General features: G+C 47.4%; 1 protein-coding gene across 1 annotated transcript in view; it reads left to right on the top strand.

The window, feature by feature from the left end:
* The window catches only part of CLPTM1 (CLPTM1 regulator of GABA type A receptor forward trafficking), a 667,007-nt gene that overhangs the window by 266,122 nt on the left and 382,241 nt on the right, over positions 1 to 18,644 (top strand). Inside the window, exon 9 of the mRNA XM_069644626.1 lies at positions 16,399 to 16,492. Within this exon, the coding sequence (XP_069500727.1) occupies positions 16,399 to 16,492 (94 nt within the window). The remainder of the gene's footprint in view (positions 1 to 16,398; positions 16,493 to 18,644) is intronic.

An 18,644-nucleotide genomic window follows, 5' to 3' on the forward strand; every position in this document is an offset into this window, starting at 1 on the left:
CGAAGGACAGTGGCGTTTCGGGAACCCCCCTCACTTCCTGCCCTTCCAGACAAACTGGAGCCAGTGGTGGGTTTAAGGGCTGAAGCCCACCAAAGGCAAGACAAAGGGCTCACACCTGTCTCAACGCACAGAGTAAAAGCCAAGAAAGACCTCGCAAACAGAAAATGTCAAAAAAAGACTGGCCATTTAAGACACATTGGTCACCCATGGGTGCTGTACTGCAGCTGAGGGTTCATTCAGCCTATTGTAGAAAAGCACAATGGTCTGAAAAATTAAACCACTGCCACCAGCCATTAAATGTAGTGAGGGTATCATAAAAATGTTACATGAGAATGTATGATAAGGGGCTACTAAGTAACCCCACCACCCAACACTCCACCTAAGATGGTGTGTGCTGGACCCACAAAGAGAAAAGGTAAGTAAATGCAATTTCACTTTACTCTTCTTGGGAACTGTAGTTCATCCAAGAAAAGTATTTCAACCTTAAGAGAAATCTAAAGGATTTCTCAGTGACATGGCACTGAAGATGCTGTTTATCAACATAAAAAAAGCAGATACCTATGGAGTTTGTCAGACTCCAAAAATGGTTAAAACACAATATCCAACTCTGGTAATCTCACATGAGAGAGTGAGAAAAAGGTCCCACTCACTGAGGCGTTAAAAAGTCCTAATTCCAGTAAAAAAAGCTGGGGGTCTCTAAGGTGGGAGGATTTTCGTGCACAGAAATGAAAATTCTCCCTAACGGGGAGCCATTCTTCTGCATTAAGAAGACTCATCAACCTTTTAGTTTACGTCAAATTGTAAGGGAAGGAAATGGGTTTTTACACAGGAAGATGGACTTTTGGTTATGGACGTCCTGGCATATCCTTAATACTCAAATTATACACTCTCTAAGAATAACACAGACATTATTTGAGATCCTTAGGACGCTTGAAAAACCCAAAGCTTGTATAAATCAATGTACTCCTAGGACTGTCAGGCAGTACAGAAGGCTTTTGCAAAAGGCACAATCAAACATTGCCGACGATCTAATTTGCAGAATCAAGCCTGCCACTCCCACCATTTTAGGTGAGCCCCTGTGTCATCTTAAGGCACCCTTTACTTTTAAAGCTATACCAGTAGACTTTCTACTAAAGGTCCTTAAAGAAATGCGTTCCACCACTTGTCAGACAGATGTCATTCCATCTAAAATTGTTCTTGGACATCCAGAGTGGTTTGCTCCATTTTTAGCTCGATTCATTAATGCTGCTTTTTCAGATAACATGCCTGATATTATAATAAATGTGACAGCCCTCTAATTAAAAAACCTAATTTAGATCCTAAATTCCACTCCAATTTTAGGCCTATGACGAATGTTCCTTTTTTACTGAAAATAATTGATAAAATTGCTACCATACAACTTGACAAACATTTAGAAAACTCGTACATCTTGCAGTCCAGACAGTCTGGTTTTAGGTTGTCCCACAGCACCGGAAGCGTGTTGCTTGACTTGCAAAACAAAATGTGGAATGTTGTGGACAAAAGTAAAACAGTGCTGCTGATGCTTTTAGAGCTTTCAGCAGCCTTCAACCTTGTAGACCATGAGAAATTGATTACAACGTTGATAGAAATTGTTTCATGTTCTACAGACAGTATTGACTGGTTCAAGGCATTTCTTAGTAATAGGACGGCTACGATTGTTTGGGGAAATACACTCTCTAAATCAGAGGTCATTACATGTGGAGTACCCCAGGGGGCTTGTTTGCCTCCAAGCAAAATATATTTTTTCGGCCTTTATGTGATCTTTTAGACTCCCTTGGTCTCTATTTTACCAATTACACAGATGATGCTCAACTCATCTTTGAGTTTAGTGACTATGGTGAAGATGCTATGAATATCTCATCTATATATGAGTAGATCCGAATTTGGATGGCAAGAAACGGTTTGTCTTAAGATTGCTAAGACAGAGCTACTGGTGTTTGGTTCACTCAAGCATGTGAAAAACTGGGTGCCCAATACTCTGTTCCAGTATAGATTGACATCTTATAAAAATAGTTACTAAGGTTGTTTATAGAATTTTCATTGTAATGCTTAATTGCTCCCACCTTGGAGACTTCCAGCTATTTTGCTGGACTTGGGACTTTTTAATGTTAACTCTTGAGTGAGTGAGAACTTTGCTTGCTCTCGTGTCTTACCTGATTTGGATTTTCCTGTTTTCACTGTTTTTGGAGTCTGAATAACTCCATAGGCATCCGCTTTTTGTATGGTGACACACAGCACCTTCAGTGCAGTGTCATTGAGACATCCTTTAGATTTCTCATAAGGTTTAAATACCTTTTCTTGTGTGAACTACAGTTCCTAAGAATAGTAAAGTGAAATTGACTTTACTTAACTCTATTTGTAGGTCCAGCACACACCATCTTGTGTGGAGTGCTGGGGCTTACCTAGTAGTGCCTTATCCTACTTTTCCATGTAACATTTTTATGTTAACCTCACTACTTTAAATGGCTGGTGGCAGTGGTTAACTTTTTCCTACCATTGTGCTTTTCTACCACAGACTGTACCCTCAGCTGCAATAAATCACCTATTGGTGACCATTTTGTCAAAATGGCCAGTCTTCTTTTTTTCGCCATTTTCTTGTTTGTGAGGTTTTTCTTGGGTTTTACTCTGTGCGTTGAGACAGATTTGAGCCCTTTGTTTGTCTTGCCTTTGGCAGGATTTAGTGTTTCTGGAAAGGCAGGATTCCGAATATCCTATGGCCTTTGTCTCTAGGGAGGCCTTAATGCAACTAGTCCTGATTGACTGGCTGTCCTTGCAAGACAGCCACCCTGCTGTGATTGACAGCCTAGGCTGTGCATGAATGGGAGAAACCTGCTTAAAAAGTGAGTTTTGGGACTACAAGCAGAGTCAACCACTGGGAGCTGGGAGAAACACCAGACGAAGACACAGTGAACAAAGCTTGCTACAACCTCCTGGACCTTGGAATTGCCCGGTGAAGCCCTGCTGCTGTGCTGACCTTTTTTTTTTTTTTCACCTCGCCAGAGAAGCTCCAGAAAAGCTTGTCCCCGAGACTAACTCCACTGGACCATCATCCCAGACTAGTTGTGCTTCTCCGTTGCTGTGTGAGCCCAATACCCGGGATCGAGTTTCCGTAGTAGAGTGCAACTTCTGCAGAACGAATCCGGCTGGAAGCACCAGGAGACTCCCTCCAGAAGCAGGACCTCCAGATCCAGAGTCCCCTCACCAGAGTACAGGACCGAGGGAGTGAAGAGAGTCCAACTGGTTTCCGAGATCCGCATCAGTGCTGTTTGCGAAGCGCTGAAACTGCAAAGTGCCGCTGAACCGAAAAGACCCCGTAGCTGCAGACGGCCGCCCAAGTACAGCCTGAGGGGACCGCCAGTCATCCTCCCTTTTGTCCCCACGACTGAGGCTCAGGAACCAGGGTCTGCACCGCTGTAGCAAGACAGAATCCAGCTGGACCACTCCTTCAAACTAGAGGTACTGTTTAGGCTTGGGGGTACTTACCTTATTGCCTTTAGCCGTGCTCTTCTCACTTGCATTGGCTTACCTCTTCCGAGTTGGTTTCAACTCTCTCACAGGCTTAACAGCTTGTGAACCTAAAGTGATTTTTTTCTTAAATTCTTACGCCTACATCCTGTCCCCTTTCCTCCATATTTGGGGGACATTCCATCCTTTGGGGCGGGACCGAAGCATTTTAAAGCATCAAAAAAGTAACTCTTTTTGTCCTTGTATTTTTTTTTTTTTATATATTTATTTTAAACCAAGGCAGGACCAAATTATCAATGACATTGCATAAAGGACACACTTATGACAATTCACTTTTATATCATACCCCACAGCCTCCCCCTCAATCCCCCCCAGCCCCCATCGCCTCTTCCCCAACCTCCAGCACTCCTCCAGTTCCCACGTTCAATGGGCACTTCCGAGGCCCCTGCAACTCGGGTAGGTTCCCCATCCTTCAGGGCCCATTGCGCGTTAAGCGGTTTGAATGTCAGAGCGGGGAAGCGCTGGTCATAGTCCAACACTGGGGCCCAGACATTCTGGAAGCGGTGCAGCACCCCTGCCCTTGCCGCGGCCACTTTTTCCGCGATCATGATGTCCCATAGCTTGCTCCACCAGTGGGGCAATACAAGGGCCGTCGGGGGGCCTTCCAGAAGCGAGCTAGAACAGTTTTACCTGCCAACAGGCATTGCGTTATCAGTTTCGCTCTGTTCCCTGAGCGGGGGTAGGTCCCGGGGGTTGGGACCCCCAAGAGAACCGTTTCAGGTTCCAGGGGGGAGTGTCCACCCGGTGATTTGCTCAATCATCGCCAAGCAGCGTTCCCAGAATTGCCGGATCTTTCGACACAACCACCACATGTGGAAGAAGGATCCAGGTTGAGAGCATCCCCTCCAGCAGGCGGCGTTCACCCGCAGGTTCATGTGGTGTAGTCTGAGGGAGGAGTAGTACCAGCGTTGCATGAGCTTGTATGCGCATTCTTTGTTGGTGATACAGGTGGGTGCGTGTCCAGATGTCCACCCAGGTCTGGTCGTCAATTGGGTGGCCCAGGTCGGCCTCCCATTGGGCCATGCCTCGCGTTCTAGTGATTAGGAAGTCCCCCAGGAAGCGTCTATATAGGGAAGAGATCCTGCCCCAGGCTGGTAGGTCCTTAAGCGTCAGTTCCAGGGAAGTAAGCGGACGCATGGCAGCCTGGAGGGTTTGGGGATGCGAGCACTAGTGACGGAGCTGGCAGTAGGTGAACCTGCCCTTTTCCTGGAGTCGGAACTCGGCCTTGCATTGTTCAAAGGTGTGGGGAGTGTTTCCCACGTACAGTTGCTCCAGGGTCTCAAGGCAGCCGTCAATCCAGTTCTGGAAATTGCGTGGATACATCCCTGGCGCAAAGATTGGATTGAGAAAAATTGGGGCGAGGGGGCTTTTGGCCTCTCGGGATTCCCTTTTGTTTCAGAGCCCAGTCCCAGGAGCTTAGGGTGTGCTTAGTAGTTAGTAGGAGGTTGTCCCAGTGCTCTCTCTGGGCGGGCTGAACGTGTGGGAGAAATCGGAGGGGGAGTGGAAGTTGCGCTTGCTCTAGTTCTATCCATCTAGGGCGGTCTGAGATTATCTGCCAGGCCCGGACGTGTTCTAGCTGTGCTGCAGCCCTGTAAACCCGCAGGTCGGGGACCCCCATCTCCCCTAGTGTGGAGCTGCCAGTGAGAGTTTTGTGGGGGATTCTGGCCTTTTTGCCTCTCCATATAAACTTCAGCATTTTCCTCTGCAAAACCTGGAGGGCTGAGTTCGGGATCGCCACTGCGAGGGCGGCGGGGGGGGAGGGGAGGGAAACATGCGTAGAGGAATCTTGGGAGTAGGTTAATTTTGGCAGCAGTAATCCGTCCCATTAGCGAGATTTCCTGAGTGGCCCAGCGCTTTAGGTCCCCCTCCAGTTCCCGGAGCAATCTGGGGAAGTTGCCCTGGTATGTGTCTCGAGGGACCGCCGTGATGTGGACTCCCAGGTAGGGAATGGATCATTTCTTCCAAGCGATTGGGCACAGCCTGGACAGGGCCTCTTGTTCTTCCTGCTGGAGGCCGATGCCTAGGGCCACCGATTTAGCGAAGTTGACCACAAAGCCGGTGACCTTCCCAAAGTTCGATAATTCGCCCAGGGCGTGCTCCGCCGAGACGATGGGTCCTGAGAGCGACAGAAGGACGTCATCGGCGTATAACGCAATTTTGTGTTGGGATGGCTCTACTTGGGGGGGGGGGGGGTGGGTATAATGAGCTTATTCCGCCTGACTCTTTGGGCAAAGGGTTCCATTGTTAGCGCAAAGGGAAGGGGTGACAGCGGGCAGCCCTACCTCGTCCAGCAGGTCATAGGAATCGGGGTTGATAAGGCACCATTGATCCTCAGGAGGGTTTTGGGGGATTTATAGTTGGCCATTATCACAGCTCGGATAGTTGGACCGAAGCCGAAGGCTTCTAAGGTAAGCTCCATGAATGACCAGTCTACTCTGTCAAATGCTTTGGTAGCATCTAGGGCCATCAGTGCAAGGCCCTGGGAGTGTCGGTGAGCTATTTGAACCAGGTTCAGGGTTTGCCTGATGTCCCCTGCCGCTCTGTTCAGGATGAAGCCCTTTTGGTCAGGGTGAATTATGGTCGGGGGAATGTGTGATGGGCGATTGGCCAGGATCTTGGAGTAGAGGTTAGCGTCTATATTCATCAGAGCAATTGGCCTGTATGAAGCTGGGTCTCTCGGGTCTTTCCCTGGCTTGGGGAGGAGGATTGTCGTGGAATGCTGCATTGAGGGGGGTAACCGCGCCTGTCTCTTTAAATGAGTTGAAGAGCGTCACCCTAGTGGGGATTAATTGAGGTTTGAAGATCTTGTAGAATCTTGGGGAGCATCAGTCTGGGCCTGGGGCCCAAGATTTAAGAGACTTAATGGCTTTGTCAACCTCCTCGGCGGTGATTGGGGCCTCTAGGCTCTCTCTCGTTGCGGGGGGGCAGCTGAGGCAGGGCCGCTCCCCGCAGGTACTCCCTCTTTACGGACCGGTCCCGTGGGGGTGCAGTTATTACTTGGGTGATGTGGTCTGTAGCCAGCTGTTTCTCCTGCTCAGAGTAGTGCATTCTCCCCTGGCGGTTGGGTAGCCCCGCGATCGTATTGGAACGCCTTGCTTTGGCCAATTTGAGAAATTTGTTAGCTTTCTTGTTCTTGGCGTAGTAGAATTGTCGAGTCTTGGCCATTAGTTGTGCAGTATGTTCCGCGTAGTGGGCTTCAAGTTTCTTACTGGCTGTGCGGATGGCACGTTGAGACCTGGGGGACCACCCCTTCCTCTTCTGCGCCTCCTCTGCTACTTGCAGCTCCTCCTCGAGGGCTAGCTGGGTTTGTCGGCGATTTCAGTGGAAAGCTGCCCCTTGTGCTATCAGGGCTCCCCTGATCACAGCTTTCATGGCATACCAATTGTTTGCGGGGGAAGTATCTGTGACCGGGTTTTCCTCGACGAAGTTTTTGATGGTTGCGATTCTGTCCCTGACCAGCATGTCATTAAGGATCGGGTCGTAGAGTGACCATCTGCGTGTGGGGTTGGCTCTGGGGTTTTGGGTTCGGAGTTCCATGATTATTGGTGCATGGTCTGATAAGATTCTTAGGCCGATGGAGACCTCGTTGGCATATGTGAGGGTCTGGGGCGAGGTTAAGAGGAGGTCAATCCTCGAAAGTTCAGTAGACATGGGAGAAGAAGTAAAAGTCCCTTTCGTAGGATGGAGCATCCGCCACGCGTCCACCACATCCAGGGTTCTGAACAGTCGTAGGAGGCTGAGGGCTTGCGTGAAGTCTCCTGCGGTGGGGGGTTGGCTTTCGTCTTTGGTGGGATCTGGCACTCCGTTGAAGTCCCCCCACCCCCACGCCCCATCACTGTTTGGCCCTCCGTGAAGCCCGTGAGGGAAGCGCCCAGAGAGTCATAGAAGTCTGCTTGACCCGAGTTGGGGGCGTAAACTGAAAGGAAGGTGAAGAGATCCCCCATTAAGAGGCATTTAACCGCCACAAAGCGGCCTTCAGGGCAAGAGATAGAATCTAGGATCTGGGGGTTTAAGTCTTTCCTGAGAAGAATCGCTGTACCTCCCCTTTTGGATCCTCCTGAGGCAAAGAATTGATGAGGAAATGGGCGTGAGCGAAGGCGCTCAAAGTCTGCTGGGAGGAGGTGGGTTTCCTGGAGCATTGCCACTCCGGCCCCATCGTCTTGCAACTTTTGTAGGATTGATTTGCGTTTAGAGGGGGAGTTCAGCCCATTAACATTTAGCGAAAGGCATTGTAATGTTTGATGCTCTGGAGCCTGCAACCCCACTGTGGCTTGTGCCTGGTGGGAGAGGGCCGGGGGCTAGGCTATCATTTTCCGCCATAGGTTAAGGCTAAGTGTGAGTTGTCCTGCTCTTGGGGTTTTAACAGGGGCCCCCAACTGGTGGGGTAGGCAGCATTGTGTATGCGGCCAGACCCCTGGCCAACAGGGCCAGTTGAGTCAATTGGGTAACTTCCAAGGACATAGAGATAGAAAGAACCTTGGAATGGGCATGGACCGTGGGTGAGGGCCGCCGTGTTAAGGAAGCAATGCTGGCGGCTAAGTCGGGCATGATGGGTTGATGCATCGGGGAGCTGGGCGCTTAGTCCGTTGATGCGCCCCTGGATCCTGTGGAGAAGCCCCGGGGGTGTTTATCTCCTCTTGTTGTTTCGTGGGGCTCTCGACCACAAGGATCGTCTAGGCTGCGGAGCTGAGGCAGCCTCTGGGATCCCGATCGCGTCTGAGCTCGCTGAGGTGGCCTGCTCAGGGCCGGTTGGATGCATGATCTTGCTGGCATCTTCCAGGTGGCTAATCCTTCGCAGGATACTGTTGTATAAAAATTGTAGGGCTGTTGGGAAGAGCCACCTATATCGGACCTGTCGCTCTTGGAGGAAGATGGCCAGGGGTCGGAGTGCTTTTCTCCACTGGAGGGTTAGCAGCGAGAGGTCTTGGTAGATCTGGAGAGGCTCGCCCTGAAAAGAGATTCCGTCTTAGGAGCGACTAATGGCTGAGATGGCCTCTTTCGTGGAGAAGAAGTGGACCATGGTGATAACATCTGGAGGGAAGTCTGAAGCAACTCCCCGACGTGGGTGCAGCCTGTGGGTGCGGTCAAGAAATAATAGGGATTTGTCCAGGTCTGGGAGAAGGGCTTGGAAGAAGTCCCCCACATATTCCGCTAGCTTTTTGTCCGGGACTGAGGATGGGATCCCCCGGATTCGAAGCTTATTGCGGTGGGCCCTATTTTCCAAATCTTCTTGTTTAAACTCCAAGATTTTGCACTTGTCTTGCAGGGCCCTCACTGCTTGCTGGATCTCGCCCAGCATGGATGCCTGATCTTGGGAACGGTCCTCGACCTTACTCTGTGGTCGGTTTGATCCAGTTTGGAGGAGAGTTCTGTCATGCAGGATCTGAATTCAGCTTTGATGTCTGCCATGAATGCTAGCAGGTCCCTTCTGGTGGCCGGGGGATCGCCCTCCTCTTGGTGGACCTGCGCAGAGGGGCCGGGAAGGTCAGATCTCTTCCCTTTGTCTGCGGCATTAAGCATGGTGGCTATGTCCCCGTGTTTGCTGGCTTTTGTTTGCTTGGACATGGTGGCCAGTCTTGAGGCTGCAGGTGAGTCAGGGAGGCCGCTATGTGAGCCTCCGCAAGGGTGCCGCTTGGAGCTCCGGCGCGTTGGTTCTGAAGGTTGCTGGCGTGGGGCTCACGGGAGAGGAAGGCAAGCTTTAGGTGAGGAGGTGGGCCGGGACGCCCCAGGAGACTGGTAGAAGCGTTGTCTTGAAGGTGGGGGGGTGGGCTTCAACATGGATCGTGGGCTCCTCCGCCGGTTTACGCGGGTATCTGGTGGCCCGGAGTGCAAGTAGTGCGAGGTGGTGACAAGGGCCCGCTGCGTTGCTGGTGGAGGTCTGGGTATCTCCCCCGCTTTTCAACTGAGGCAGGGGAGAGGCAGGGCCTCTGCTCTGTCGTCTAGGAAGTGCGGTGCTGGCTGGCGGTGCTAGGCTAGCCAGATGGTGTTGAGGGCCTGGGCCCCCTAAAAGGTGAGGGGCAGGCTTTGTCCTTGTATTTTTATGCTGGGCCACCGCACTTGAACCTAGCCCTGCTTTCCTGATCTACGCCCTGTGCATCGCCCTTCAGTGCTTTGCTCCGTGTGGTTGTAGTTGGACACACTTGCATCACAGGGAATATTTTGCTTTTTGTTCCCTTGTCCTTCATTCCTTCTCCGGTTCCAGTCATCTTTCTTCTGTCTATGCCGGAGCATCTGGGATTCGTGTCCTGTACATCGTGCAAATGGATCCCAACTCTGTTTGCCAGGAGTGCCCGGGCGGAGGGGGAGTCGCAGTAGAAGCCCGAGTCCCAATGGTGTTCCAGGCCAAAGCGTCTGTCAGGTGGGAGGAGGGGTTTCAACGCCCTCCTCCATCACATTTACAGCAGTTCGTTGAAGAAAAAAGGAAACGGCTGGTAAGTTTGTTCCTTTTTAGGGCACCCCGGCCAGGGGACTCCTTCCCGGGTTTGTCTGGGTCCGGGAGGGGCTCAAGCGGCTCTGTTACCAGCGATCTTCCTAAGGTGTCCCGAAAGGGATCTAACCGGCGCTCTGGAGTTACATCCGAGGACCCCTGAAAAGGGGCTGCCAAAACTGTATCTTCATTAGAGGTTCCCCTTTTGGGGGCTCAAGTTGGGCACAGTACTTTTGGGGCTGTTGTCACCGAGGTCAGCCCTGAGGTTTCCACATATGGAACGAAGTGTACCGAGACTCGGCTTGAGGTCCCTCTCACGGTGACTAAACGTACCAGGGTTATCCCAGAGGTCCCCCTTCTTGGGGCTTTATCTAAGACCAGATAGATTGAGGGACCCCCTTTGAGGGGTCTGGCTTCAGGGGGTGACTCGAAGACTTCCCACACTCAGACCTCTGGAACCGATGTTGAGCACCTTACACCTGCTAGCACCGGCTCTGCCGAGGTTCCTTGTCACAAGGCTAAAATGGAACATAAGACCCCTGACTCCCCTGTGGTGACCACGGCCTCAGTTACACCTGTGACGCAGTTCGCCTTGGGCGTTGACAAAATGGCAGTCCATCCCCCACATGGCCATTTTGACTACTTCTCTTATGTTCCGTGTGTTAATATCCCTGCAAAAATAGTCATACAAGAATATTGCCATATTTTTGCGGCGATATTGAGCCATGGAATCTGCAGGGGACACCCCTGCAATCCCCATAATTTTTTTAATGGAGCAGGGGACACCCCATTAACCCCATAAATTATCGCAACTAATATCACCTATGGCCTTACCCCACGACCATATATATGGCGATATTATTGGTGGGGATAATATTATCTGATGGCCTCTCTTAAACCAAGGTTTACCACGGCTGGTGCTGAGGGGCCTGTTTTTGGGGCAGAGCAGCCTTTTCCACGTTTTGTGGATAAAAAGAACCCGTTCCATCCTCCAATGGATTGGCGTGCTCAGACTGCGCTGCTGCATACAGTCTCGCTCCCTCCTACGTCTGTGCCTTTTGACTTACGTGGATCCAGTTGGTGGGGGACCACCCTGGCAACCATCCTCTTTACGGTCCTGGGGGTATGCCCGTTCCGAGCGGCCTCTACCCACTCCAGCACCTTGCCTTCATCTGAGGATGTGTTTTTTGGAAAGTTTCAGACGCTAATGTATTCTGATTCCATGAAGGCGTACTTTAAGGATTTATTTAAGGAAATGTATTCTAAGCCACCTGAACCAGCCCGTGCTCCGGAAATCCCTATGCAAGTCCCGGTAGTGCCCCCTCCACCACTTCCTGTGGGGCTTCCTCATCTGCCTCCACTGTGCCCTGTGGAAAATACTCCTGTTGCACAGCCAACAGTGCCTTTTGGGGCCTGAGGCGCCAATTGTGGCGATCAGATTTCTGCTCCAGCCTCATTGGATGAGGATGACTGTTGGGACTGTTTTCTTCTGTAGTCCAACTAAGGGCTTAGTAAAACGATTCAACTGAGTCAGTACAAAACTCCACTCATATAAGGCTGTAACATCCGAGTTCATGGTAGCGTAGGCAGAGCAGTCAGGCTTATCTGAAGAGGGAGAGAGGGCTGTAGAATCAGTACAAATGAAATTGTAATACAAATGGTCCAAAGAAACACTGTATATAAAAATAAATCATTTAAATACAGGAAGGGCCAGATAAATCTGGGGGTAAATACGTACCAACACATTATATGAAATCACAATTGTAAAAACACAACACTATACTTGAAGGTACAGACTAAAGTATAAACCTTATTTGGAATACCTAACAGTAGTTCTAGGGAAGTCAACACCTTTTCATACACATTCAGTATAGGTCGCACCTATTCTTGGGGAGTAAAAAAAAAAATGGTTACTTTCACAATTACATTCAGTAATGCAAGGGAAGTAGACCCTACCAGTTGTACAGGGACTCTCGGTATAAATTACATAATCAGTCCACTGACAATATACTTTTGTGAACAGTGGAACACTTAATCTAGGTACAGTGAAATCCTAGAACTACTTTTGTGATAGTTATATTAGGTGAGTAAAACTTAATGATTTAATATTCAATTGCAGGTGCTTTTGAGATCAGTGAAACAGATTGAGATAAGCAGTAGCTCTGGGTAACTTGGCACACAGGTAACTCAAGGTAAGTAAAACCCATATACTTTTTTTTAATCTCTCAAGGAGTCCAGGTAGGATCTTTTCCAACTATACAATTGAATGATGTAGGACTTGTAAGGGACAGTTAGAACCACAGACTCTGGGTTAGATAGCACAGGCAAAGTAAACCCTAATGTTACACTTTACTGAAGGACTCAGTTATTCTAGGTAGGCAACAGCCTAATACAGACTTATTCTGGACTGGCTAACAGCAAGTCAAGGGGAAGCAAGACCCAGTTGGGGGACAATCCTACAATTAGCCCAACAGGACTATTCTGGTGATGTCAACAGTTAGAAGACACTCCTACAACTACCCTGGAGGAATAATCTGGTGAAACCAACACATTACTTTTGGGAAGAGGCACAACCTAATCACAGGTGAGTAATATACCTTCACATCTACTTTCTATTCCAATGGCAAAACAGTTCTAAGGAAAGAAAGATGTTAACCATACCTTTTAAGAATAGTGCATTACACATCCAAGGTAAGTAAGAACTTTTGTAACTGTTCACTCTTAGTTACATTTACCAACCAACTCTTTTACAAGTAACTATTTTCTTTTCTAGGCAAAAGGCCCAATTGTTAGGCAGAATTGCATGCTGTAACCTCTGGGACCACCACATACAATTAGGACTACAGGTGTAAGCAAAACCTACCTTACCTTATAAGTCTGTACTACACAGTTTCTGGTAGCGAGCTGAGCAGCCAGGCTTATCTCAAGAGGCAATGTGGGCAGTAAAAGAGGTTACACAGAGGTCTTAAAATCACAGTGGTTAAAGTAGACACTTACATTCAAGGTTTCTTAGTAAAACACTTATTAATTTTAGTCATTTAGAAAACATTCTGTAGAAGGAGGCAACTTAATATCATACACAAATACACTTCAGTACCAAACCAATACGTTTCTAAGTAAATTAGGCTCCCCTGAAATAGGAGTAAAATGGCAATTCAGTCACTTTAAATAGGGGGACAAAGGCACAAGTTAATAGAATAGATCACAAATACTTTCTTATGTAGTGCAAATAGTTATAGTTCACTAGAGGACTCGATTCAGTTCAATAGGCCTAGGCCAAAGTCAATGGGCTAGTGTCTTGGATAGGAAAGAGCAATTTTTGTCGTAAACGGTAAAGTCTTTGCAAAAGTTCTCAGAAGTAGTTTGTACGAAAAAGGATCATATGTTGGGTCACAAGCTGATTAGGCCTGCAAGTTGGGAAAGTTCCACAAACCTTCACCGCAAGAGTTCTCTTTCAATCGGGTTGGCACAGTACCTTAGTATGAAGCAAAAGATGCAGCTGAAGACGTTGGCTCCTGGCAGTTCCTGCAGATCTCACTGTTCCTTAGCCTCAGTTTTGGGGTCAAGAGGGAGGACGTCGGGACTCGTGCACTACACAGGGACTGGTCACAAAGCTGGCAAAATGGCAAATCTTCGATTCCGGTTGCTGTTTCTTCAAGCACACAAGCTGGTGTCCTTCTCCCTGGTTAATCCTAACCAGCTCCGAGAATGGTATCCAGGTGGCTTACGAGTTGATTGAGTTGGTAGGACCAAAGGAAGAAGTCGTCCTTGAAGGAGCATCTCTGTCGAGATGAATGTGTTGATTCGGGCACTTCCCTCCCTTCCTGCCCACCCCAGACACTCGGACGCCAGAGGCGGTCTTCAGGCCGGAAGCCCGCCAAAGGTATAGAAACAAAGGGACCAAACCTAGTTTAGAGCGCAGAGACAAACACTAGAAGGACCTTTCCAAAAAGAAATGGTGAAAAAAGAAGACTGGGACCTGTTTAAACAAAGGGGCTTAAGGCGCCATCTTGAAAAACATGGCTCCTGCGATTTTTAGCTAGCGGTCGGGAAAAATTGTGGTAGTTTGTTGTAAAACCACTGCCACCAGCCATTTCGATGGGAAAGGGTAGCATTTGACTGCTACATGAGATTCTAGACATGGGGGATACTAGGTATCCCCCCCGCCCCAGCACTCTATTGTAAGATAGTGTGTGCTGGGTCTAGGAATTTAAAAAGACTAGTAAAGTCGATTTAACTTTATGTTCTCTGGGAAACAGTAGTTTATCCCAGAGAAGGTATTTAAACCTTGGGGTAGCCTAAAAAGCTTCCCTGTGTCACTGCACTGAGGGTGCTGTGTAACACACATGAAAAGATGATGCCTATGGAGTTGTCTAAAACTCCATAATCAAAAAGAAACCAACACAAAAAACAAACAGAATTAAAAGTACAAAGTCCCAAAGGTCAGCAGAGCTGGGGAACTCTAAGGTAGAGAGGGATTACCACATTTATGAGAATTCTTCCTAACAACTGTCTAGGGTTACTTGCCTCTTGTGTGTAGCTTGCTTGTTCTCACTGGAGACTTGCAGTGGCTACCTTTTTCAGAGTTGCTTGCATCTTTGCTTTTTACAAGCCTCCCAGCTTGTGGCCCAACAGTGATTATTTTCAACAAACTCTCTAAATAACGTTGTGCAAGACCTTTGTGCTATCTTGCAGAAGTGGCTCAGCTCCCCTAGAATTTGCTCAATAGACATTGGCTGTCCTGGCTCCCTGCATACTCTTCTGATCTTTTGACCTTCTGTTTTTCTGCCCCACCAAAAGTCATAGATAAGTTACTTGTGTAGCTGGGAAAGGGTTAACCTATACTTAATTGGGGGATTGTAAAGTACTTACCTGTTCAGTAAAAATTGGTAGCCTTTGTTTCCTTCCCTAACCTTACTTTTTTCCATAACTCGAGTATTGCATCAAGTGTTAAAGTGATATCAGTGTCCACAGTGTCCTAACTATTGAAGTCCCCTTCGGTTGTATGAAGTGTGACATCCCAAAAGGGTATCTACGTACTTAATTGAAACTGAAGGAGTGTATTTTTGAAGTGTATTTTGTTGTTGCATATTGCCTTTTCTGAAGAAGGCTTCTTTTATAACTGACTGATTAAATGAATACATATTTTAATAAGAAACCTGGAGTATACGTGTTATTTGAATACCTGTAACTGTGAATCTCTATGTTGCACCTCTACAGCTCGCATTGACCCCTCTTGAGATAAGCCTGACTGCTCAGTCACTCTACCAACTTGTGTAGCACAGGCCTATACCAAAGGTTGGGTTCCCTATTGTCAGGAGGACAAGACTGGTGTAGTCTCCCACATGGTTACTACATACAATCTTGCCTAACACATGATATAAGTTACTAAAAGTAGTAAAAAAGTAACTAGTCTAAGGGAAAGCATGATTCCCAGTACTGACAGCCTAAACATCAGTGCAGTAAAGTTAAGGCTTCACTGCACTGTAAAAAACGGGTCAGATACAAAAGTAAAAGCAAAACGTTTGGGGTGCTTATAAATGGAAGGAAAGGTGCACTAAAGAGGAATCTTTCTTAACAGCGTTCTACCCATATTTTGCAGCATTAATTCATAGTTTGCAAGTCAGGCAAACTTCTATGAGAAGCCTTTTTTATAATGTCCTTTATTTCTCTTCTAGCTCCCCATGCACAGTCTTTGAATAAGGTGGATACCTTTCAGGAGAATGAACACTTACTTCCCTATAATAAATAGTTCACTATTGAGGGCAACCCACAAAGCCTTCCATAGTCAGATAGGCAAGATGGTCCATGCCAGTTTGCGAAACATGCCAAAGAGGACTCTGTTCGTTCTGGTGATGCAGAGAGAGCGCAGACCTACTTATCCTGTTTATCTCAAGGTCTTATGTGGTATAATAAAGACTTTAGTATGTGATTGTCTCAGATTGTAATTGTTTTCTTTTAAAATAATGTTCTAATAGCACAATGTACACATGAGGTTATTGATCTGGGGTTTACATCCTCGGTGGAGAGCTATTGTTGGTGCCACGTTATTCCATAAGATCCTGTGAGTGATCAGTCATATAAAATCTTCACATTACTGAAATTTTGCTGCACTCCAAGGTACACTGTGTTAACCCTTTTCAAAGAATGGTTGCTCATCATAGATTACGTTCTCCTTTACTTAGTTATCACTGGCGATCCCTTCATTGTTACTGATGCCATTTTCCTTCCTTCAGACATGCAATTTGGTTTTCCCTATACAGGGGCCCCATTTTCATTGCTTATTGGGGAGCTCCCAGAGCGACCTGGGAAAAGCAATCTGAAGTCTTTGTTGATTCTATTGTTATTTCTTTAAATGTACCTCTGTGAGGGCTCTTTTCAGAGATCTTATGTTTACTGATTAGATATTGCATTTTGTTTGTCAGGTGGCACTGATTGAGACCAACCCGTACCTCCTGGCTGTGACCATTGTGGTTTCCATCGTTCATAGCGTCTTTGAATTCCTGGCATTTAAGAATGGTAAGTGACAGAGAGGGCCTACTTTAATGTCTTTCAACAGCTCTAACATCAAAGTCTGGTTAATATTGATATCCATGATATCTAACTTCTTCAATGTGCCACACTTCTTGCTTTAGGGTGGCTCTGCAGTGCACAACGCTTCTCTTCAGAAGAAATGAGTAGCTGATCTGTAATGCAATGCAGTTGAAATACATTATTCATTTAAAAGCATAGGGAACTAGTTGGCTGTATTTGTAAAACTGGTGGCAATTTATGTCAAGCCTTTCAAGTCCAATTTGATGGCCAATTGCATGTCTTTTTCTCCGTGCATTTCTTTCCAATTGTGGATTGCTAGGAAGAATTTTCATTTATGTGCCAATTCCCTTTAACCTTCGAGACCCCCTGCTCTTTTGCTGTACTCTGGCCTTTTTCATTTTAACTCCTGAGTCAGTGCAACATTTTTCTCACTCGTGTGTTTTGCTGTTTAATGGAGTCTGGTCAACTCCATAGGCATCCGCTTTTCGCATTGAGACACTGCACCTTTTGTGCAGTGCCACTGAGAGGTCCCTTGGACTCCTACATGTTTAACTATATTTTCTTTGCTGAACTACTGTTCCCAAGAATAGTAAGCCGACTCCTGTCTCGCCCTTTCTTTTGTGGGCCCAGCACACACCACTGTGTGTTAAGTGTTAGGGGGTTACATAGTAACTCCTTTATCCCACTTCCCATGTAACCTTCTTTTACACTAACTAACTTGAATGGCTGGTGGTAGTGGTTTCCTTTTTTACTACATTGTGCCGTGTATCTGCGGGCTGATTTCTCAGCTGCAGTACAGCCCCCAACAGTGACCATTTTCTCAAAGTCTGGTCTTTTACTGTTATTTGAATTGGGTTTGAGTCCTTTTTGCATTCTGCCTCTGGCGGGCTTCAGCCTGAAGCCTGCCCAGGCTCCGCTGTGTCTGGAAAGGCAGGAAGTGTGGGAGGTTCCCGAAACTTCCATGTCCTTTGTCTCTAGGTGTGACTTGAGTGAAACAAGTTCTGATTGGCTGGCTGTCCTGGAGGACAGCCACCCTGCTGGGTGATTGACAGCCTAGAGCTGTGAATGAATGGGAACCTGCTTAAAAGGTGAAGTTTTTGGGACTAGAGGCAGTCGAACACTGGAGGACAACATCTGACGAAGACGTGAATAGATGCGAGCAGCACTCTTCTGGACCGCAAAGTGCCCGGTGAAGCCCTGCAGCTGTTCTGACCCAGTTTTTGTTTGTGACTTTCCAAGGCTGCAGAATCCCTAAGCCCGGAGACACAGACCCCTGACCATTATATAGTGCATTGTCTTCGGAAGTGCGAACCTGGCCAAAACTTTGTGGGCATCCAGAGTACCCTACAGAAGCAGGAAATCTTCATCCAGAGTCCAGGACCGAGGGATCAAGTAACATCTAACCAGAGTTGGGTGTTCTTCTTTGGTGCTGAGATAAAGGCGATTAAACCACAAAAGGCTGCTTAATCGACCTTTGCTGCAGAGCATTTCTCTCAAGTGCTGCCGCAGAAGCCCTCCAGATGTCCTCCCTTTCGTCACCATGACCACAGATCAGGAACAAGTGTTTGCTACACTGCAACAGGAAGGCATCCACCTGGAACACATTCTTCAGTTCACAGGTACTGTGGGGCTTGGTGTACATCTACCTTTTGCCAATTGTGGTGCTTCTTAACTTGGGGTGCTATTTTACCCCCTTTTTAAGTTGACCTCAACTCACTCGCCCTGGCCTTTCAACTTGTGCTTCTTCAAGGTGGGTTCCCTTGAGCTTCTGTGATATTCTATTTGAACTACTGACTTTTATTTAAAAAAAAAAAAAAATCTAAGAAAGGAGCATCAGAACTTTGAACTAGCCCATTGACGGTGTCTAGTCAAATGGTCGACAGACAAATGGTCGACACAATTTGGTCGACAGGACAAATGATCAAATTATTTTTTTAGTTATATATATATATATTTTTTTAGGTTTTCGTTTAGGGAAAAGGTTTTTTTTAGCAAAAAAAGGGTTGGGGGGGGGACCCCCCAAAAAAAGTGAAAAAATAAAAAAAATTCGATCATTTGACCTGTCGACCATTTGTCCTGTCGACCATTTAGATTCGACCAATTGACCTACAACCCCCATTGACATTGGCTGTCCTGG

The sequence above is a fragment of the Ambystoma mexicanum genome, chromosome 2p (assembly GCF_040938575.1).
Source record: "Ambystoma mexicanum isolate Mex_15411 chromosome 2p, UKY_AmexF1_1, whole genome shotgun sequence".
Classification (NCBI taxonomy): Eukaryota; Metazoa; Chordata; class Amphibia; order Caudata; family Ambystomatidae; genus Ambystoma; species Ambystoma mexicanum.